At 43.7% G+C, this 24,344-nt stretch overlaps 1 protein-coding gene across 4 annotated transcripts in view; it reads left to right on the forward strand.

Annotated features, from left to right (window-relative positions):
• Window positions 1-412: 412 nt before the first annotated feature.
• Window positions 413-24,344, forward strand: part of MCU (mitochondrial calcium uniporter) — a 160,053-nt gene continuing 136,121 nt past the window's right edge. For 2 of the 4 annotated variants that reach the window (XM_050959638.1, XM_050959640.1), the window contains exon 1: window positions 415-568. In XM_050959638.1, the coding sequence (XP_050815595.1) occupies window positions 449-568 (120 nt within the window). In that variant the 5' untranslated portion in view covers window positions 415-448. Of the gene's footprint in view, window positions 569-21,590; window positions 21,657-24,344 lie in introns of those variants that run through there. The other 2 variants (XM_050959637.1, XM_050959639.1) reach the window with 2 other exon arrangements.

Below are 24,344 nucleotides of genomic sequence, written 5' to 3' on the forward strand. Positions count from 1 at the left end.
AATCCTCCAGGATTGGCCTGGAGTCTCCAGAAATTGTAAAGATTATGGCATGTGATAAAATCTCCAGGAATATCTCCAACCAAAACTGGTAACCCAAATTACAAACCAATTTTTCTGTACTATCCACGCTGTGCCGCCAGCCACCCTGCCCGCTGCACAGGAGCCCGCCCCCGAGCTGTGCCCCGCCCCCGCCCGGTTAAACTCCCCGCGCTGTTTCCGGCCTCGCGGCCACCCCTTACTAACCGTCCCCGCTGATTGACATCCTATAGTCCCGCCTCTCACCAGTTTCCTCGCAGAAGGGAGCTAGACGAACATTAGCCCCGCCCCAGCTCGGGGGGGAAGCCCGTTGATTGGCTGGTGGTTGCACGCCTGCCCCGGCCTCTGGCAGCCCCGCGGTGCAGCCTGCCTGAGTGGGGCGGGGGCCGGCTGGGCTGCTTCCACTTGAGAGATGGCGGCTGCCGTGAGGAGATCGCTGCTGCTTCTCCTCTCGCGGAGCGGCGGCGGAGGGGCGCTGACAGCCGCCGGCTGCTTCCCTGGGCTGGGCAGGCACCGCCAGCAGCACAGGACGGTGAGCGCGGCAGGCGGCTGGGCTGTGCCCTTCAGGTGCTGCAGGAGCTGCAGCGGGGCTGGGGGATGTGCGGGCAGGACAGCGGGAAGGCGGGAGCGCCGGGACCGCAACAGCCCCCGTGGGCCGCCGCAGTCGCTTTCTTCCCGTGCGGCAGCAGCAGCTCCGCACTGGCTGCGGGCTCCAGGGGAGCAGCCCGGCCACGTTCAGCCTTTCGCGGAGCCGGCGCGGCAGGCAGGGGAACTCGGGTCCCTCGGCGGGCGGAGCCGGCAGCTTCCATAGACACACAGGCACTTCCCGCGGGGGGGGCTCTGCCCAGTCCACAGCCCCGCGGGGAGCCCTGCTCGGCCAGCTTGGGCTTCCCCGCGGGATCCCGAGAAGGGTCTCGGTGCCTTAGGCGTGTGTCTGACGGGTGAGCGCGCTCCGCCGGCCCAGGAGGGGCTGTGGGAGGAGGTGCTGCTGCAGTGACTGGGGAGAAGCCCTGCACTGTCCATTTCACCTCCTCTCCTGTCAGCGGGTCCCGGGTGGACCTTGATTGCCGGTCTCGTATTGCCTGGCAGAGGGGAAAGGTTCGGGGGACGCCGCAGGGGGGACCCTCCTGATGATGAGAGCTCCTTCTGGTTAGGGCTTTGTCTGTGGAGACATCCCGTGAGCTAGCAAGAGAGAGGGGGGCAACCATAAGTGACACGGGCCTGCTTTTGTTCTAACTGCATTTAGAAGTGCTGAGGAGTGGCACTGGGGCTTCCTTCTCGGCGGTCAGCAGAGTGTCTGTCTTCGGCATTGTCCACAATCCTGCGTGTTGGCCCCTAGCCAGCGATGTAGCATAGTTGTAAGAAGCTGGTCTCCCGCCTTCCCTCGGAGCAAAGTTGTACACTGAATGCAAGATAATACAGGCTGGTTGGTTTAACTGACACTTCCTCTTAAATATGTATTTGTCTGTAATGCTTAATCTGCTGAACATAGGGCAGAAAAATGATCCTTGGGGATAGGAATGAGGAAGGTAGTGTGTAGGTTGTGGATAAGGGAATAATCAAGGCTAAGATGAGTCATGCATAGTGTCAAAGTTGATGCTGAATTGATATCCCTTTTTGCATATGGCAACAAAGAATGCAGAGGTGAAGGAGTTAAACTATAGTATGGACAGCCTTCCTTTAACCTTTAGAAACACATCTCAGTTGTGTTAATGATACATAACAAAAAAAAATCAGCAATATTGACATGAGCTTTCCCACAGTTGTGCTGAACTTCTTTTATTTTGTTTTCTAATGTTATATAAACTGTGATAAATTTTTAAATGTCCCAACAACATCCTTTCATTTACTAATATCCACTAATATCCATTGTTTTAAAAATCTTCTAAACCCCTGTTTATAATTTTTTTTGGGGACTAGAAAACCAACCTATGTTTCAATGAAACTGAGCAAATAAAATTAATAAAACATATGCAAGGTATGAAGGTGGAAGGTGTGCAAAGCCAGCAGTGTGCTCTTACAGCTCAGTAAAGCAACTGTTCAACATTCTTAGCATTATGTTATTGCATATCTGCTCTCTGCTGTAGTGATGGCTAATTCACGTGAAGTTTGAATTAAAAGTGCCTTGATTGTAGAAGGTCTGCATTTCTATCTTCCTCTACAGATCACTGTCTAAAATGAAGGTTAAATTCAAATGTAATGATGTACAGATAAGAAACTAAGAAAGTATGAGCCAAAGTAGAAGTATTAATAAAAAAGAGGCTCTTGTATCTTCTAGCTGAAAGAGGGTAACTTTTCGATCTCATTTTACACTTGCAAGTTACAGTCTGAAAATTTGGTACATGATCCCTCCTGCTTTTCCGTGCTGCTATTTACACTACTTCTCTGCCATCTTCATTAAACAAACCCTGTCAAACTTCCCTTTCCCTCCACTGGCAGACTTGTTATTTGGATAAGTGGCAAATAATCTGCATACAGCTATCCGAACAGGAAATCTTTGTACAGTTGTTAAGTAACAGGATAGTAAGTATTGTGGTAAAACAGATGACAGACAATTCACTTGTCAAATGATGTATAGGATTTTTAAAAATGAATGCCGTATTTTCTTCATTGCTACTTTTCAGAATGATACTAGTTTACACTGGGTTTAGGAAGTTTACGATATATTTAAATATATCGTAACAACTACAAAATAGCTCTTTAAGGAAAGCTTGTTATCAGATGTATACAAGGGATATTTTTGAGATCTGTAATCAAGCTGAAAGAGAAGAATAAATCTCTGTGGCATCCTAATCTAGTGAGATGTTTGATTATACTCTGTTAGCAGCCAGTTCCTGGATGATGTTCTCAAACTGGCCTTGGAATATAAAGTAGCTTTTAATTGGTATGAATCTGGTGATGTCTTCATAGAAGTATTAGAACATCCAAATCAGGGGTTCTCAAACTGGGTGTTGGGACCCCTCAGGGGGTCACGAGGTTATTACATGGGGGGCCATGAGCTGTCAACCTCCACCCCAAACCCAAACCCCCTTGCCTCCAGCATTTATAATGGTGTTAAATATATTTAAAAGTGTGTTTAATTTTTTAGGGGGGATTGCACTCAGAGTCTTGCTATGTGAAAGGGGTCACCAGTAAAAAAAAAAAGTTTGAGACTCACTGGTCTAAATGTTATTGGTAGCTGTAACCAATAGTGGGGGAGGTTTAGTTTAATTTTTAGATTTTTGTATAATTATTTTTTTCCTGGTTTTAAAAGATGTATGTTGAGTTTTCTCTGACATATATTGAGTAACACACAAACATACTAAATTTGTGATTAAAATCATGAACACAGTGAGGGGAGAACATACAGACAGCAATTTTTTGTTTCCTTATTTTCCTTTCAAGATTAAATTAGACATCTTTGAACAATCGTCCTGTGTATACAGTAGGTGGCAGTCTCTGTTTGGATAACTCCTGGCAACTGCTCTAACTTCTTTTCTGTTGCTCAAGTACATATTAGTATGTGGGTTTGATCCTCATAGCATGCTAGTTGGGCCATCAGTTAAGGACATGTAATTCACAAATAGATGAGCTTTTTGGGGGTTGAAGGGAAAAATGGGTACATTAGTGCTATAAGCAAATTAGTGGACTTTGTTTAGAGACTTAGTCAAGATTTTTGTAAAATACAAATTTTGCTTATATCTGTTCGAAAAAGCCTATTAACTATATTTGTCTTCACTTGAAAACAAATTACTAACAGCACACGAGTGTGCATAATATGTAATTAATGAATGTGAGAGCTAAAAAATAAATTGGTATGGAAGGAAGTTTTTCATTTTTCAAGTTATCAAGGATTATTTCTACACAAATGAGTGAAAAAGAATTGCTAAAAATACCGTGGTATTCCTCAGTTCAGACTGAGTGTACAGAATACTCAACCGTGAAATCTTCTTGCAGTTCTTACCTGACCACAGTTCTGTTATAAATCTGTCTATAATGATACCTGTGGATTTGCTGCTTTAGTGGAAAGTTGTAGTTAATGCATGACTTCTATTGGTAAGAATGTCCAATTCTGAACTGAACACCTTATGGATCATTAATTATAAATTTCAAGTGACACACAAAAATTAATATGTTTTCAAAGTATTGAAGCTTTGTTTTTTAAGTATTGCAACTTTCCCCTAGCTTTATATGGTACTTGTTTGTAAGACCAGCTCCTCTCATAAACTTTGATTTGTGGCATGATTCATCAGAGCAGGGAGAGACTGGGTTGTATTTAATGAATATTCCTGCTGGCTTGATTCCAAAAATTGATATAGCTCTAGTAGTTAGTGCATTTCTCTTTCCAAATATGCCATATTTCTATTAATATTTTGTGTTAACTATTAAGTGTACTTGGTCCTGTATAAAACACAGAAAACACCGTGCTTACCACATTGTAAATACAAGATCTTACAGCATCTTAACTAAGCCCAAATTGGGTAAGATGAAGCTACTTGTGTGGCATGACCATTTATTTGTTGTTTAAATATCGACTCTCTCCATGTTACTCTGGCTCCAAAAAGGCAGTTCGTTGAAATTGTATTTCCTGTTAAGTTTTCTAAAGGTGAATTTATTGCAAAGGTGACTGAAATCTATGTGCTGAATGTTCCTACTAACCAGGCTAAGAGTAGCATTCAACCCACAAACAAGTTTAAAAACAAACAAAATCCCACCACCTGTCTGGGTTCCATATGCTCATCTGTGATACTCCACAATGTCTCATTGTGATATCTGAGCTGCCAGACTACTGCTGGAGTTATGAGCAGGCCCAGAGGGCATAGAATAAAAACCAATCTTTCAGAACCCTCTCCTCTGTAATTGTAGAGGAGAGGGAGGACTTTGCCTGAACACTTTTGGCTGGCTAGGTGTTTGTAGTGGATTTTCTTCCCTGTAATTGTGATGTCTTATTTGGATATATGGTATGGTTTTGGCAACTCTGCCTGTGGGCCCTGAAGCATGACTTTCACTTATGCATTAAATCCCTATGTCCCTTCATTCTGGTTGATTGGGGGCAGTTGCTACCGTGGAGAATTAAATGGGTTTTAGTGTCTTCTTCACAGGTCCTCCTTAATGTTGCAGTGAGTTTGGACTTTTACAGTGTATGTGGATCCAGTCTGTGATATAAAAAATTGTGTATATGATATTACTGCCATAATCTAATGGGCTATATTATAATCCAGGGGTTGGCAGCCTTTCAGAAGTAGTGTGCCGAGTCTTCATTTATTCACTCTAATTTAAGGTTTCGTGTGCCAGTAATACATTTTAACGTTTTTAGAAGGTCTCTTTCTATAAGTCTATAATATATAACTAAACTATTGATGGATGTAAAGTAAATAAGGTTTTCAAAATGTTTAAGAAGTTTCATTTAAAATTAAATTAAAATGCAGGACCCCCCCCCGGATCAGTGGCCAGGAACCAGGCAGTGTGAGTGCCACTGAAAATCAGCTCGTGTGCTGCCTTCGGCATGCGTGCCATAGGTTGCCTACCCCTGTTATAATCTGACAGTCACAAGAAGTTGTAGGGTTGAGGATTGTAAGAAGAGTACAAAGCACCACAAACATATGATGTGGTATAGTTGATCGGTGTACCAATCAACTAGAATCCGTGCTGTGAGGAGTTGTAGACTAGTGTCATGGGTATTTCCAATCGCACCAGTAATATGATGTGTAGGACTGCATAAAGTTTGATAGGGACCGGGGCTGTTATAGTTGTGGGAGTCCTTCTTTGCATATTCAGTTCCTTCCATCTGCTCTTTTACCATCACCCAGGCCCAATGCCAAAACACTCTGTTGTTAAATTACCTGTTGTTTTGGTTCTGTTTTTTAAATATGATATACCAATTTAAAGCTGAATGAACGTTGAAATTAACACAGCCATTCTAAATTTGGCTCGTACCTGGTAGGCAATTAAAGCATAGCATCTCTATGCTTATTACTAATTAGCTGTACCAGTGATATTCAATTACATTTTCTAACAGGCCTTATAAGACACAGAGCACTCTCTAGGGCCAAAGGACTCTTCAGATATTTGCTCTCTAGTGAGGGCCTGACACCAGCCTTTCAAGACCAAGTGTACTGGGTTAGATTTATTAATCTGAAGATAAAAGGTTAAGCATGCTGATAGGCAATAGTCCAACAACATCTTGCAAACAAAATTATACAAATGAACTGTAATGCCATAGCATGCTGCTTTAATTCTGTTGTCATATTAAATTAAAATTAAACTTATGAGAAGAATGGACCTCTAATTTCCCTTTGTTACTGCCTGAAACGGTTGACACTTGGTTGCATTGTCTGTTTTTTTGGAAAAGTACTGCACAGCCCACAATCAAGTAAAACTAGTGGAGCACACCAATTACTGATTTCTTCACGTTGTGTAAGTACAGTAACTCCTCACTTAGCGTTGTAGTTATGTTCCTGAAAAGTGCGACTTTAAGTGAAACAATGTTAAACGAATGGAATTTCCCCATAAGAATTAATGTAAATAGGGTGGGTTAGGTTCCAGGGCAGCTTCCCCTACTCTGCAAGCACCAAGGTGGGGGCTCAACCCTCAGCCTGCCCACTCCACCCCTTTCCCCCAAGCCCCCACCCTTCACCTGCCTCTTCTCCCTCTTTACTTCTCACTCTGTGTCCTGGCTCCTCCTCCCACCTAGCCCCCCAAAACGTAGCAGGCCAGCTGATTGTCGAGTTTGGGAGGCAGAGGAGGGAGGCGGGAGATGCACCGAGTCCTTGCTTCTCCCTCCTGCCCGGAGCAATCAGCTGGCTTGTAGCGTTTAGGAGGGAGGGGGGAGGAGCGAGGACTTGGCACAGGCTTCCCCTCCTTCCCCCCGCCTCCTACCCAGGGCAATCAGCTGGCTTGTGGCATTCAGGAGGCAGGGGAGGGAGGAGGAGTAGCCTGTGCGCTGAGTCCTCATTCCTCGCTCCTCCCTCCAAAACACCACAAGTTAGCTGATTGCCATGGGCAGGAGCCAGGGGAGGAGTGGAAGGTGCTGATCCGTGGGGTCTGCTGGCAGGTGGGAGGCGCTGGGGTTAGGTAGGAGGGGGAGCATAGGGAGACAGCCAGCTGTGGAGAAAGCAGGCAGCCAAACAACTTAAGAGTGGAGCATAGCACAACTTTAAATGAGTATATTCCCTAATTGATCAGCAATATAATGAAACAAAGTTAACTGGGATGACTTTAAGTGAGGAGTTACTGTATCTGATTAAGCACCTGATTAAAAGTGTACCACTAAGTTGAAATGTATCGACATAGTCCAGTTTCAATGTGTCAGAATGTAAGTGAAAAAATTCTAAATTAAATTAATGGCATGACAGTAAACAGAAGGAAAAATAAACTGAAGTGCATCTGGCCCGTCCCCATCAGTTCTGTCTTTTAGCCCACCTCCATCTGCTCAGCCCTCATCAGCTTTATTCCCCCCCCCCATCTCACCTCTGCTCTTCTTGGGGTTCTTCACCTACCCCGTCGCAGGCGGGGGAGAGGCATTGCAGTTGGTTCCCCTGTGCAGGAGGGGTAGGTAGCTCCAGGAGTTGTTCATCCCCCTCCCTCCCTCCCTGTAGCACCCAGCCTGGGAGAGGATGTGGTGAGTGAAGAGTGGAGGAGCCATTCCTGCTCAGAGGAGGAGAGGAAGGAAGAGGGAGGGAAGCTACCATGAGCAGCAGGGCTCTCTTTGCTCCCCCTCCTCTCCTCTTGTGAGCAGGGACCACTCTTCCCCCTCCCTTCCTGTGAGAATAGGTTTGGCTCCTGAGGGGCTGTGGAGAGAGCTGTGCTGCTTCCTCAGGAACTCAGATTGGCTGTTGCTTCTTAGGCGGCATGAAGGAACAACTGATGGCCAGTGATCCGCCAAATAGAAGTCCCATGAGGGCCAGTTCTGGCTTAAGGGCTGCCAATTGAAAAACAGTGCAATAAATTATATATTTTGAGGAGCCTCTTGAAATCTGAGGCCCCGGGTTGTAGCCCCACATCGTCCTTGCATTAATCCAGCCCTGAGTACATGTTCTTCAAGCAGAAAAGTATGCCAGATCCCTCCCCAGTGAGTTTATAATCTTCAGGCAGAGGAAGAAGGTGCTCAGTATATACACAGTTGATATTGTGACTGGTCGAGTCTTGGTAACATAAAGTTTGAGGTTTTTATAAAATATATAAGCTGTTCCCAGTTAGAGCTCATGATTGCTATTTTCAGTTGGTAAATTCCCTGAAGATATGATAGAAGTGGACTTTCAAGAAAGCTAATGACTTTGTGGGTGAGATCACCCAAAGAGGGTGTAGAATTGCAAGACATAGGGCAGAGAGCTCTGTAGTACCCCCAAGGACATTGGGAGAGACCAAGAGGAGGATTTTCTGAATAGTTAATTGAGCAGAGGTGGGCAAACTATGGCCCGTGGGCTGGTCCCTGAGCTCCTGGCCCAATGCTCTGGGTGGCAGGGCTGCGAGCTCCTGGGGCAGTGCAGCTGCAGAGCTGGGGCCTGGCCCAGTGCTCTGTGCTGCGCATTGCGTGGCTGTCTCCAGCTGGGTGGCCACCGGTGGTCTAGGCAGTGCAGTAAGGGGGTGGAGGGGGGTTCAGGGTGGTGGTCAGGGGGCAGGGGTGTGGATAGGGGTTGGGGCAGTCAGAGGACAGGAAACAGGGGGGTTAGATAGGGCTGGGATCTCAGGGGGGCAGTGAGGAAGGAGGGGGGTTGGATGGGACGGTGGGGGGCAATCAGGGTTGAAGGTTCTGGGGGTGGTCAGGGGACAGGAAGTGGGTTTTGTGTGGATGGGGCAGGGGTCCTTGGGGAGGGAGGCATCAGGGGACAAGAAGGGGGGCAGGAGCAGATAGGAGCCAGGCCATGCCTGGCTGTTTGGGGAGGCACAGCTTCCCCTAACCGGCCCTCAATACAATTTCTGAAACTGCTGTGGCCCTCAGGCCAAAAAGTTTGCCCGCCCCTGTAGTAGAGGTTAGTATCACACAAGAGCAAGGTAGCTAAGATGTTTGGAATGAATTTAAAACCGGGTCAAAAGCAGTAGAGAGGTTAAAGAGGACAAGGGTGGAGCCCTGGACCCAACATTTTTGTCTACATAGACTTGGTTATATTTTTGAAGAGAGTGATTTCAATGGAATGAAAAATGTGGAAGACAGAGTGGAGAGAACAGAAAATAGAATTGGAGCTAAAGAACTCAAGACAACAGTTGTCTATGGCTCACTGAATCTTAAAAGTGAAGAGCTGGGAAGTAAGTGAGGTCAATGGATGATTGATTGATTTATTTTTTTGAGAACCAAGGAGAGAGAGCATGCAGGTAAATAATTAAGTGGACAGAGTGATCTGAATTACTTGGTAAACTGGGCACAAGCAAACAAAATACATTTTAATATGGCCAAATGTGAAGTCATACATCTAGGATCAAAAAATGTAGGCCATACTTGCAGGATGGGGGATTCTGTCCTGGAAAGTAGTGACTGAAAAAGGTTTGGGGGCAGTGATGGATAATGGATAATCAGCCAAAGATAAGTGTGAAGATGTGGAAAGCCAGGATCAAAATTGATGAGGAAAGTGATTGAACATTGAGATAGGGATAAGTTATGTGACAGATACAGAGAGAGAGTGATGGGAAGAGTTGCTCAGAAGAAGTGGGAAGGAAGGACTGGAAGTAGTAGGAGAGGGAGAGGAAAAGCCTGACAATGTCCTATTGGATGGCTTGAGGTGGAATGTTACAACGTGTGGTATAGTACTACAAAACCTGCTGTATAAACCAGTACCATTTTAAACAATAGGAGCGGAGTGTGAATGAGTCAGGTACTTCACTTTTTTGCAGGTGTTGGCCATTATAGTAGCCGTTAGAGTTTACGCTTTTGGTCTGAGGAATTTAGTAGGTGGTAATAAGATGTATGATCTTAACAACTAATTTATCAAGGTCTTTATCTTTCAGCAAATATTGTCTGTTAGGGCCAGGGCTTCCTGCTTGTCTGCTGTTTTAGATAACCTGCCTTTCTCAGTGGATAAAGGCCACTGAGTAATGTCAGAGAGAAATTTTTTTCTAAACAGTTGCTTCTGAAAATAAGGATTACTGTGAAGCAAGGGAACATGCAGTGAAACCTGTGATTTGATTCTGTGTTGCGGCTGACTTTTTCAGAATGGTATGGGTGTGGTGGGTAAGATTTTAATGATTATGTGATCCAGGAATGTGGTTGGAGAGCTGTCTTGTGTCAAGAGCTGTATACAGAAGTAAATTACAAATATTTTCAAACATGAGTGATTTACTAAAGCTCTTAAAATATAATCTACATTTGTGCTGCATACTGGTTCTGAATGCCTAATCTTCATGATTTCCTCCTATGTAGAAATGGGGGGGGGGGAAAATAGTGTGGTGAATTCTTATATGCCATTGAGACAAATAGAATTGGGCTGGATTCCTGAAAGAACTTTAATTCATATTCTCCATTTATGCCGTGTTCAGATGGTGGTGAACTCAAGGGGTTCTGGACATAATACAGTAGTAATTGCCCATTGATTTTTTTTTTTTTTAAACAAGGAGAAATTATTGCAACTGTCCCTAAGCTAACACTTCTAGTAATGCAACAAAATTGCGGATGGGCTACCTATATATATATATATATATATATATATATATATATATATATATATATATATATATTCAAACTTTTTGATTTCTTTCTCTCTTCCCCTCCCCCCCAAGTTTTAGAGGAAAGACTATGGTTACTTATGTTTATCAGCAGTCTGAGTTCCTCTAGGATTTCAGTGCAGCTTGTTCAGTATTGCTCGTACATATTCATTATCAATGTAATGGTAAGTGTACCCGTCAAAACCAAAGTCTGATGATAACCCCTTTGTTCCTAGAAATAGTTTAAATGTTCTTATTCTAGAAGCTTTCCTTTGTCTTTCATTGAACTGATAGGTTTACGTATAGCGTGTGCCCAATGATGCTCTCCATTCTATGCCTGAAACAATTGTAGCAATAACCGTTCAAACATTGTTGCTTAGCGGGGTTCCAATAGTTTCCCTGGATTGTGTGGATTTGGAATTTTTGTGACAATATTATGAAGTTAAAATTCTACTAATGACTACCTGCAGGAATAATCTGTGGCACTGCTTGGCTTGCCAGACTCTCAGGGAAGGACTCCTCTTGTCTACATTCTCTTCTCCACCCCCACACTAAGGCTGAAATAGCTTATTCCCAAAGATCACAATTTACTCAGCTCTTCAGAGCCCTACTCTCCTGGAATATCCCATATCATAACTACAAATTCAAACCAAGAGTAGTGAAGACCTTTCGTAAGAAGCATGACTGTCAGATGAGATGTAAAAAAACTGTAGAGCTCATCATGTTTCTTTGTCTCCTTTTCATCTTGGGGTGAGCACACTGTGACCACAATTTGTCGTCCAAGCTAAAATCCTGAACACAACACTTCTATAATGTCTCCAGATGGGTTCTGGTGTTGGACTGTCTCTAGAGACCTCTTTTGCCTGGCCTACATTAGAAGAATGACCCACTTCTGACAATTGGAGCAGCTAAACGTTGCTAATGCAGAAAAAATTATCTGCATCAGAAACGCGGTTTTCTGCTGCACTTCCTGAGATAACCAGTATGATAAGGATGACCCATCCTTCAGTACAAATAAGTGTTAGTCATTATTCATTAGGGATAAGTTATTAGACTACTGGTCTAACTAGTTGCTCCTGGTTGGGGAGAATGGAAGAAGTTAGCTGAACTGTTTGGTATCAGAAAGCTGTCCTGCCCCCTTCCCCCAAAGTGAAAGCTGTGTCCCTTGTCTGATTCCTTGCATCTTGGCCATTCTTGGCTAAGGTGAACTGAAAATGGACACTTTTTGAAACTAGTCAGCATTGCCCTTTGACCTCTAAGTGCTGCCAAACATAATTGGCTGCATATGTAATGATTTTGAGGATCTGTGTAATTTATGAATTCTCTGAGCTTATGAACTCTCTGTTCAGGCTGGAAACATCCATTTTGAGTGTGCAGTTTTTTGCCTTATCCATGGTCTGTTTTCCCCTGTATTGATTTGAGATTCCAAAAGCTTCTGGCAAAAAAAATACCAATAGAGGGTAGGAGAGGGTCTCTAAGGGTATGTCTACACTATGAAATTAGGTCGATTTTAATAGACATCAATTTTTTAGAAATAGATTTGATACAATCGATTTTGTGTGTATCCCCACTAACCGCATTACGTCGGCGGTGTGTGTGTCCACAGTACCAAGGCTAACGTTGTCCTGTGCGTGTTCCTGGCCGACCTCAGTTAGGTGGTCGAGGTTCCTGGGCAGACATGGGTGCTCCTGACTGGCCTTGGTGAGGTCAGTCAGGGGCGCCTGGACAAAAATGGGAATGACTCCAGGTCATTCTCTTCTTTAAGTTTCCTCTAATGGAGATTCAGTCCTGCCTGGAATATTATGCCAGCTGGATGCTTCTGCCTCAGGCTGCTTTCCCAGTCGGAAGCATCGCGCAGTTGCACCTACCCCAGCCTACTCCTTGCTCCCATGGCTCATGAAGCCTGAACAGTAGTAAGGAGCAGTTCAACTATAGGCTGAGCAAATGCATAATGGTGGTAGAATGTGCCATTGGACATTTAAAAGCTCGCTGGCGCAGTTTACTGATTCACTTAGACCTTAGTGAAACCAATATTCCCATTGTTGTTAGTGCTTGCTGTGTGCTCCACAATGTCTGTGAGAGTAAGGGGGAGACATTTATGGCAGGGTGGGAGGTTGAGGCAAATCACTTGGCTGCTGATTACACGCAGCCAGACACCAGAGCGGTTAGAAGAGCACAGCACGGTGCGCTGTGCATCAGAGAAGCTTTGAAAACCAGTTTCATGACTGGCCAGGCTACAGTGTGACAGTTACGTTTGTTTCTCCTTGATGAAAACCTGTCCCCTTGGTTCACTGTACTTCCCTGTAAGCCAACTGCCCTCACCTCCCCCCTTTGATCTCTGCTTGCAGAGGCAATAAAATCATTGTTGTTTCAAATTCATGCGTTCTTTATTAATCCATCACACAAATGGGGGGATAACTGTCAAGGTAACCCAGGAGGGGTGAGGGAGGAGGGAAGCACAGGGGTGAGGTAGTTGTAGGGGCACCCCCTAGAATGGCATGCAGCTCATCATAGAAGCAGCATGTCTGGGGCTCTGACCCAGAGTGGCCATTTGCCTCTCTGGTTCTTTGGTAGGCTTGCCTGAGCTAGTTGAGCTTCACGTGTCACTGCTTCGGGTCCCTGTTATAACCTCTGTCCTTCATGTCCCTGGAGATTTTTTCAAATGTTCTGGCATTTCATCTTTTGGAACGGATTTAAGATGGCATGGATTTGTCTCCTCATATAACCATCAGATGCAGTACCTCTCGTTCGGTCCATGCTAGAGCTCTTTTCTGATTCTAGGGCTCCATGGTCACCGGTGCTGATGAGCTCTGCATGGTCATCTGTGCTGATCAGTTCGCCACGCTGGCCAAACAGGAAATTAAATTCAAAAGTTCACGGGGCTTTTCTTGTCTACCTGGCCAGTGCATCTGAGTTGAGAGCGCTGTTCAGAGCAGTCCCAGTGGAGCACTCTGGGATAGCTCCCAGAGGCCAATACCGTCAAATTGCGTCCATGCTACCCCATATTCGACCCAGCAGGGTCGATTTCAGCGCTAATCCCCTTGTTGAGGAGGAGTACAGAAATTGATTTTAAGAGCCCTTTAAGTTGACAAAAATGGCTTGGTCATGTGAACGGGTGCAGGGTTAAATCGATCTAACGCTGCTAAATTCAACCTAAACTCATAGTGTAGACCACGGCTAAGTGGGTGAGGTAATATATTTTCTTGGACCAATTTCTGTTGATGAAAGAGACAAACTTTCAAGATACACTAACCTCTACTTCAGGTCACAGTAGAGAGTAGCTCATTCTAAGCACTCAATTGTTGGACTTCTAGTCACTTTAGACAGAGGATTGGTCCCTGCCCAGAAGAACAAGTTTAGCGGGGGCGGGGAAGTCACCTTGGCAACAGAGTTATCTGGCAGGGGTTTGTACTTATGTGCATAGGCACTGACTTCCTCTCTACCTGAGGGATGCTCACTCCCTCCCCACCCCTTCACTGCACCCCCGAGTGCACCTCTTCCTTGCTCCTCCTTCTCCATCCCAGAGCTGACCTGCACGCCGTGAAACAGCTGTTCAGTGGACAGGAGGCCCTGGGATGGAGTGGGAGGAGTGATCAGTGGGGCTGCCGGGGGGTGGGGGGGGAGGCAGGGGCAGGCTTAGCTGCTGGTGGATGCTGAGCACCCACTAATTTTTCTCCACGGGTGCTCTAGCCCTGGAGCACCCACAGAGTCAGCACCTATGCTTATGTGGGAAAGCTTACAAGGGTGGCACTTGACACAGGGGTGAAAGTTTTAAAAAGGGCAGAAATTGTTCTGTTCTGGGTTATCTTCTCAAGTCTATGAGGAAGAGACTACTCCCCATGTGATGGCCATCATGAGGCAGGGGACACCTTCTAGAGACAACTTGCTGGATATTTATGATCCCTAAGGACTTCCAAAGGAAGGGTGAGATAGAAAGTGACATGCAGGTAGCATTTATTTTGGATGATTTGTACTCTTGTGCTTTATATGATTAAGTATCAAAGAGTAAATTGAGTTAGACTCTGTGCAGAATGTGAGTATGCATTAACTTCACAACTGCTATGTGCCCCTGAGAGAATTAAATTATAAACCAGAAGCTTCACACCTTAGGGATGGAGTTCTGGGACAGGGTCTGTTTAAGTAACTGGGGTATCTTGCAAGGGTCAGTGCTGGTCCTGGGTGCTGAAGGCAGGTGGGCTGAGGAGTTCCATTTCTGAGAAGAAGTAGCAGACAAAGTCAGTGCCCAGAAGATGTGTCAGACAGGCCAAGGGAGGAAACTGTACTACAGCTTGTTGATTCTCCAGAAGCTTGAAACACCTGGGGATCCAGAGCATCAGGCTTGGATTCATCTCAAAGCAGTCCCAGTAGGAGGCCAGGAGGGGGCACTTGCTAGGATCTGTGATCACATGCAAGGCAAAATGTGTCTGCTGTCTCAGATAGAATATGCTACCATGGTTTTGAAGGGCTCAGTATCCCATAGGCTGAGTGTTGAACCATTTCTAGTCCTGGTGAACGAGTGGACATCTAACATGGGTTGGCTTTTTTGGTAAAACGGAATCAGTGGCAAGCTAAAAACCTTGGACTAAAGTTATGTTTTTATTATATATTGTTTGACTTGTACCAAATAGTGTATGGGACACAAGGGGACAGACGGCTTTGAGTGTGAAAAGGGCCAGATAACTTGCTTTTAGTCTTGTCATTCTACTGCTATGGTGGGCAGACTTTTTGGCCTGAGGGCCACATCTGGGAATATAAATTGTATGATGGGTCATGAATGCTCAGAAAATTAGGTTTGAGGTGTGGGTGAGGGCTCTGGTTGAGGGTGCAAGCTCTGGGGTGCAGCCAGAAATGAGTTCAGGGTGCAGGAGGGGGCTCTGGGCTAGGACTGGGGAGTGTGGGTGGGGGGCAGGTGAGGACTCTGAGTGTGCAGGCTCTAGAGTGGGGCTGGGGATGAGGAGTTTGTGGTGTAGGAGGGAGCTCTGGGCTCGGACGGAGGGGTTTGGAGGGTAGGGAGGGGATTGGGGCATGGGGAGAGGCTTCAGGGTGTGGGCTCCGGGCAGCGCTTATCTCAAGCGGCTCCCAGAAGCAACGGCATGTCCTATGCAGAGGCACGGCCAGGCAGCTCTGCTCACTGCCCCGTCCGCAGGCACTGCCCCCGCAGCTCCTATTGGAGCGTGCGAGAGGGGCCATGCGGCTGCTTCTGGGAGCCGCGTGGAGCAGCCCCCGACCCTGCTCCCTTGGCTGGAGCTCCCAGTGGGAGCTCAAGTGCTGGCTTAAAATAGCTGGTGGGCAGTAGTTTGCCCACACCTGGTCTAATATCTCTGTCCAGACCATGTACAAGGGCTATATGATAGTCTTGTGCTCCCAAACCTGAAAGGAATTGCACCTCCCTAAACTGTCCATCCTTGGTTTGCTCCATCCCATGATTATTCCTCTTTAGTTTCCGCTATGTTTCAGTCACCACCTTTCTGGGTGTTTTGTTCAGCATCTCTCCCTCCATTACTCCTCACCGCCTTCCACCAAGCTGAAGGCTGCTTTTGCAGCACTCTCATTTTAGATCTAGAAACGTCATAAGACAGAAAGCACTACCTTTGGGCTGGTTCACGTACCTGAATGATTGCTATATTTCTGATACTGAAAGATGGTAATGTAGGAGTGTATGGGGTAACTGTTACAATCGTAGGAATATTTTTGGCAAATAAACCACCTTGGGTATTGCTGGAATATTAAACAGTGTTTAGCTACATGGTTTTTCAGCAAACTAAATGTTTTTAGACCCTCTAGGACGTATCAGTCCTTAGCATTGAGAAGAAAGTGGCTCATCCTTTTTTCCCTATTACAGTTTTGGCAGCCCTTTACTTTCCCCATGTTATTGTCTCATATTGCATCCTATTAATAAAGCTGAAAAAATATAGTGTTCCAGTATGACATGAAATAATTCTCCAATAGTAGATGATGTCACACTGGCTTGTTGCCTCTTGTAAAATATAAAGTACTTTCCCCCTCTTCATGAAAAGGGTGAATTATAATGTCCTTAAATTTCTGTGGCAGCTTTTAGGAATAATTAAAGTAGCATAGCTCCACCTTGATAAGTGGGACTTCAGAAATTCCGAGTATTTGAGCTTCTCTTGGTAGATCGCTTGTATTAATCTTTATGGAGGGCCAGGGGCTGCCATGCAGCGAGGTAATTCCCAGTCTTATAAAGTCGATAAGTTGGATAATGACAATTTTGAATTTGATGTAAGGATTGCAGTTGTATGCTCCATTTAAGGAGGGCTTCGGATGTACTTCTGTACACAGGTACAGTTGCTAAGCCTTAGACTGACAGTATAGTGTCACTTGTTAAATGCAGTATGTCTGTAGTACTTCTCTAGGATTATTAGTGCAAGGCTTGAAGTGGTCTGGGGAGGTCAGTCACACAAATAAAGCTGAAGTGATATGGTTATTGGAAAGGAGATGTTAAAATATGCTTAAATAAGCTGTTTGGGTCTTAATGTGTTTGAGCTTATCAGTTTCCATCTTGGACAGTGACATAACTGTCACTTTTCTGAGAGCACTTTTAGCTGAGACTTGGCAGACTGACCTGTGTGCTGTACTTGCTTTGGAACCAATGCACACTTCCTGCGTAACAAACAATTGCAGGCCCTATTCCCCCAGGGAAGGTGAGCAGATGTTCTTTTTGCATCCCTGATAGGCATTAAAAACTTAATGCTGAATGACAGTCATTTGTACATGGCGTCTTGTAATACAGGGTAAACATATTGGAGAAAACATATTTAAAAACAATAAAAGAACCTGGGCATGCTAAGTATCGGAGAGGTAGCCGTGTTAGTGTGGATCTGTAAAAGCAGCAAAGGAGTCCTGTGGCACCTTATAGACTAACAGACGTATTGGAGCATGAGCTTTTGTGGGTATTTACCCACAAAAGTTCATGCTCCAATACGTCTGTTAGTCTGTAAGGTGCCACAGGACTCTTTGCTGCTTATGCATGCTAAAAAGCTTGCTAGAGATCACCCCCAACTCCAGTCTCAAGCTCTGGTCGATGTCAGTCCTTCAAAACCCACAACTGGGTTTTCCTTATAGTGACAAGTTCATAACTGTTTCAGATTCAGAACTAGAATCCAGACTGGGCAGTTCAGCATTTTGTTTTCATAACGCTGGCTTTGATGGCTACCTGTTCCCAGAGACTGGACAGCAGACAATGACCCACTCCTCAGAGCATAGTTTCAAAAGTCTAGGTTTTTGCATATCTCGAGGTGGGGAATTTACATTAACCTCTCCCTTGGTGTTCCTCATGAAATCCACTTCATACTTACTGTCTCAAAAGTCCATTCTTATCTGGCACATTTTCAATATAGTCCTTTGAACTCCCAGGCCACACATCACACCTCCTCCTTCCCCCAACAGAGGTTACGTCCAATCTCAGCCCACAATAATACATAAACTTTGCATGTAATACAATGGGCCTCAAAGGTACTCAACATAACTCAGGTAGGTCTCCCAAGGGTATGTGGGAAATTGCCATATCTACCACAAATTTATCATCTTGGCTAAGTCTGCACATACCCTGGAGCTGAGAAATGGCAAATGGCCACACAGAGTTGCCAGGAAGCAGTGCAAACTGCATCCTCTCTTCCAGATGCTGAGTATTATCTCTAATACTTCCAGTCCATCCTCTATCTTTCAAACACCGGCCAGACGAGCAAGTCCTATGTTGCCCCTGTCCTCTTTCTCCTGGCTGGTAGTCTAATATTCACCAAGGCTCTGAGCTGGCCACATTTTTTCTGTTTCTTTACTTCCGTGTAAAAAATGTAAGGTAGGTTTGTTTGTTTTTGAGATAATGCAGTATGACCCCCTAATCATATTAATTTTAAAAGGGAGTAGGTAGCTTGCACCATTGTGAGACTCTAAGACAGGATTTAACAGTTTTCTTCATTTTTATTTATAACATCTTCAGCCACCATTCTGGCTTCTTGTTGATCTGATGATGGTAGAATGGAGACTCTAGTTCATTTAGTTTCAGTAGGAGACACAATCTCTACACTTAAAGCTTGTTTGCTAAAGGTTGGTGTACTGTGTCTTCTGCTTATCAGACAGTCTCATCTCTGTTTCTTGTGTTCCCTCCATCTTGTACACCTCTTTCTTGTGTTGAACTTACACATCTATCTCCTAGAACTGGAAGGGACCTCAAAAGGTCATCGAGTTCAGCCCCCTGCCTTCACTAGCAGGATCAAGTACTGATTTTTGCCCCAGATCCCTAAGTGGCCCCCCTCAAGGATTGAACTCACAACCCTGGTCTTAGCAGGTCAATTGCTCAAACCACTGAGCTATCCCCTGGTACAGAGTCAGTGTTCTATGTCTTTTAAGATGTATATAGTACAGTTCAAACCGTTATCCATGACTGGGGCCTGTAGGTGTGTTTGTAACACTGATAAAGGGAATCTTAACTTGAGAACTAAAATAACAAATCTCATATTCAGGAGGGGTTTCTTAGGTCTTAAGAAAAACTTGAAATCCAAAAGAAGCAAGATAGAGTAAAACAGAAATTCAGCATTTAAACCTGTTACCTTCTCCCACCTCATTACACTCAATGAAAAACTGCCAATGTGCTAATGACTCATGGAAATGTTGCAGAGGTTTCCTTCCACTTTTTTCACAAATGTTTGCTCTCCTGGGATAACTTCAAATGGAGTTTTTTCTTGTCTCCCGGTACCTCATATAGAGTATTTGTGAAATTACTAAGTGTACGCTAAAATCCTCACTTCCTGCTACCAGAAAAAGTTCCTATTGTGCATTTTCCTTAGTCCTAATCTGCAAAGTACCAAAAGTAATAAATATTCATACTACGAGTCAAAGTGCAAACAGTGAGCTTTAATCAGAATGGCCAATTCCAAGGTATATTTTGAATTTCAAAGATCAGTGACAACTATTTTTAGAGGGATTTTTAAATTATTCTATTAAATGGAGCACTGAACCCTATTTAGTGCTTTTTCCATAACATATCAGTCTCATTCTTATTTGCTGTTTGACTCAGAATGGAATGCACTCTGCCTGGCAAAGTACCTCCAAAAATGGGAAAGCTTTAAATATATAATGTCTTCTCTTAGGCTATGTCAACACTTGGAGCTAGAGGTATGTTTTCCAGCCTTTTCTTTTTTTTTTTTTAAAGTGTAGCTACGGTAGCAGCAGTGGTGTCACTAGCTCTGGACCCCACCCCCTGCAAACCTGCCTTACTCCATGTTGCTGCTGCCCTGCCCATGCTACCATGGTTACACTACTATTTTTAGCAGTTAGTGCAGGAATGTCCACATGAGCTGTAAACTGCACCCTTAGCTCTTGAGTGCAGGTGTAGTCATGATGACAGATGAGCAATTAGTTCTGACATTTTCCCCCGTTCTCTTAAAATCCTCAAGATATGCATGTAGTTTATATAGAATATCAGAGTTGGAAGGGACCTCAGGAGGTCATCTAGTCCAACCCCCTGCTCAAAGCAGGGCCAATCTCCATATAAATTTTTACCCCCATTCCCATATGGCCCCCTCAAGGCTTGAGCTCACAACCCTGGGTTTAGCAGGCCAATGCTCAAACTTCTGAGCTATCCCATGTTACTGCTAGAGAACCATCCAGAGGCCAGAAGCTTGCCTTTGAGGTTTGGAGGACTGCAGATGAGAATGAATCAATGTACAGATTGTATGTGATGATAAGCAACTTTATAGAGGACAAGTGATTTAAAGGTTTCTGTACAGTCTGATCTCCCATGTCCCAGCCGTGTGTTCTGGTTTGAGACAGAACTGGAATGTAGCCTGTGCATCGAACTTGAATAAACCTATTATAAGGTGTTTTTGTTAAGGAGGAAGAATCTTGCCTGGGTTGTAGTAGCTGGAGATATATATAATTTTATTTTTTTTTTTTGGTGAGGAAGAGGGAATGGAAGAATAACTTACTTTCTCCTTAGATGACGGTGAACAGAAAAATGCTGATATTGCACAGCAAAAAGCCTGTTCCTTTTTTGGAGTGGAAATGCTCTCATTTATCATGTTTGGGAAATCCTCTTGGCTTTCTGCAGAAGAAAAAGTGGGAGTTAGAGATTTTCTTCACATGACAGACCATAGTGTGTTCAAAATTTGTAACAGCATCTGCTATACTAATGGTATGTCTGCACTGCAGTTAAAAACCCACAGCTAGTCAGTGCCACCTGACTTGGGCTATGGGGCTGTTCAATTGCTGTGTAGATGCTTGGGCTGGAACCTAGGATCTAGGACCCTGAAAGGTATGAGGGTCCCAGAGGATCCCCAACATCTGCACTGCAGTTAAAGCAGCCCTCAAGCCCTGTGAGCCTGACCAGCTGCAGGTGTCTAACTGCCTAGATACATCCTGTGAGCTGATAAGGGCTTGTTGCTGAAAAGAGTGTTAACCCCAGTCAGAGATTCATTTTTTTTTTTAATGGTACAAACTGTAATACCTGGAGTTGTGTTGGATTTAATTCTTTCAGCAGTTTGCAGTTTTGGAAATTAATACACAACTGCATTCCTATTAAATTTGAATGAGTTGAGTGGTTGCAAGAGAATCAAGTTAGTCTGTATCCTTGTGAGCAAGACTTGTATACATATGTGTATTACTAAAAATTCATCAATGAATTCAAGAACTACAGGGAGGAACATTACCTTCCTGCTGTAATTTCCAGATATGTTGTTGTGCTTGTATGACTAACTTGCAAAAAAAATGATGCAGTACTGTTTGTTTGTCTGTCCCTTAAACTTAATGAATGTCACACATCATTGAAGTGTTGAAACAGCAGAGGGAGTGATATTTGGGACATTTCCAGGTACTTGATCTATAAGATAGCCTTGCCCTCGCTTGCCATCGGAGAAAACATTAGGTGAACACCTTGATGCTTATGTTGGCAGCCACGGTAGATTGAATGTACAAAATTAGTTGCATAATGAAGGTTACAGATGAGTTTAATACCAGGAGTTTTAGTCTGGAGGTCACTTGGCTGCTTTGAGGTAGGAAATACTACTTTTAACCCAATATGGTGTCCCTTAATAGCTCATGTTTACTTCTACATATTGGGAGGAGGGATAGTTTAGTGGTTTGAGCATTGGCTTCCTAAACCCAGGGTTGTGAGTTCAGTCCTTGAGGGGACCATTTAGGGGTCACTTCAAAAAATCTGTTCAGGGATTAGCTCTGCTTTGAGCTGTAGGTTGGACTAGATGACCTCCTGAGATCACTTCCAACCATGATATTCTATGATCATATATTAAGAAGCCTAGCCCTAGAGAGCAACATTGTACTCATCTATAGGAGAACTGTTTGAGCCAATATAAAAGTGAGTGGGCAGGCAAGGGAGATAGGGTTTATAGTTTAAGATGGATCTTTAGTATCTCCAGTCATACTGCAAGTTCATTCATGGCAAGCTTGGGTTGGGAGGAAACTGAAGCATTGCTTCAGTAATTATTCGGATAAGCAGCACTGGAAAAATGGACAATCATGATGATCTAAACTAGTCCAGAACTGGGAATACAGCTTTTCTGGTAGTGCTTTTCTGAATGGGTAAATAGTTTTTGTTTTCAGAATGTAACACGAGCTTTTCTTTCTCTTATAAAACGAAACAATCTATCTCTTCATACAATGCACAAGTCCTTTGAATTGAAGTTGTTACATAATATTTCACTCTTAGATAGTTCTGTTCACAGTAATTTTAATGTAATTTATTTGATTTGGCAGCATTTGTAAAACAGAATTACTCTGGATTGACATTTTTGTGTGATATAGTGTACCATTTTTTAGGGATGTCTTCTCAGAATTGCAATGATGAAGCATCATTGTGGTTTTATGGGAAACCTACATGATGATAATTTACATCGATATCTGTATTAAAGTGGGATCCATTTTGTGTTTGACAATTAAATGACAGATACACCTGTTAAGTATGAACTTGTTAGCTGTGGACATACTAACTTTCTTGGTGGAAGATGTTTGTTTTCCTACTGGAAAGAAATTGAAAATATAAAATTCTAAATATAAACTGGAGTTGGAGCTTGAGCTTTCTGACTTATCGTTTTAAAAATGGAAAATCTGGTTTTGTAATTTGAAAATCCAGAAATATTTACTATAATCAGTAATATTTAAACAATAGTCCATCAGTCTTGTTCTTATATTTAGAAAATTTAGCTCACTGAAAGCAATTAAATCAGTTATCTAGTTTAATCCCTGTTAAAATGAATTAATTTGATTTACTTTTGGTGTAAATGTTCGTATGGAAATAGTCACACTTGTCTGTGAAGTAGTGTCTGGTTTCTCTCTAACCATCCAAGTGAGCAGCCCCATTTACTCAGCACAGGCAAACAGAGCTACCCATATAGGTTGTCTAATAAAAAAGTAATTAATTGAAAATTTCCCCTGTTGTTGATGAATCATGTTTCCACTTAGGAGCTAGCGTGTTTAATTTTATTTTCTGCACTAGTGTGCCAATCAATTTGTAGTATACAAAATAATCCTATGATGAGAGAATGAGCATGCGCTCTCTCTCTCTCTCGCGCTCTCTCTCTCTCTCTCTCTCTCTCTCTCTCTCCTGCCCACAATCCTCCAAATATCGGGAGGCGGGGGTGTGGTGAGAGAGGGAGTCTGATCCAAATTCTTCCTCAACTAACCCTTCCGTAGGTCAGGGACTGGCCAGTAGTCAGTTCAGCTCCTTGAAAAATGGCTGGTAGTCACTGAGTTATGAGAGGCTTTCCGTTACTGATTGTTGTGTGCCTCTGCGCAGTTCCCAGCATGAAACTTCTGGGACCTTATCTGAGTATCTTTAGGCTTAGTGACGGAAAATTACTAGTCAAAATCCAAGACAAATCTGTTCGTCAATGCAGTCATTTCCTAAGTATTGCAGACAGTAAATCAGTTGAGAGATTCTGTGGTTCTGCTTAAACTGCTTTAGAGCCATTGATACATTGGCACTTCAGAAATACTGCTGTTTTATGAATGCATCAGCAAAGGAGTTAAATTTCTTTGTGCTGAGCCAATGTTTTCATTTTAAGTAATTAACTTACTGATATTACAACTAATTTACAATAAAACATTTCAGTTAGTGTCAAGACATGCAGCTGGGAATGGGCGATAAGGTTTGGCTCACTTGATGATTACCTGTTATGTTCATTCCCTCTGGGGCACCTCGCATTGGCCACTGTCGGAAGACTCTCTTATTACAGAATTAAGTTTTCAGCAGTATGTTCTGTATTGACTGTACATTGCTATATCATGACCCCTTGCCATTTTTCAAATTTTGTTTATACCCAACCATTTATATTAACTTTTTAAAAACTTTATTGGGAAGTTGAATGTTTTTGGGGTAGGAGGAAAGGGAGGAGTCTCAGAAGATCGGAAGTATAAATTAAAGGAAAGGGAATGTAACTTAATGATGGTTCTGTATGAATGTCCTTCCTGGTGATCTATTGTTCCTATAAATATAAGATTGAGATGTTCTGATATGGACATAATGGTTTTAATATGTTGGCTGTATTTTTCCAGTTCAGGATATATGCTTGCTTTTATCCATTTTGTGTGAGTTTGTCTAGCACTGTTCTCTTAAAATGTAAATCACCAGTCCTTCTGCATCCTTGTCCTGGCCAAGTGCTTCTCAACTCAGAATGCTGCTTTGATGTCCCCAGCATACCATGATGCCTTCTCTACCTGAATGC

This window comes from Gopherus flavomarginatus, chromosome 6 (genome assembly GCF_025201925.1).
Source record: "Gopherus flavomarginatus isolate rGopFla2 chromosome 6, rGopFla2.mat.asm, whole genome shotgun sequence".
NCBI lineage: Eukaryota > Metazoa > Chordata > Testudines > Testudinidae > Gopherus > Gopherus flavomarginatus.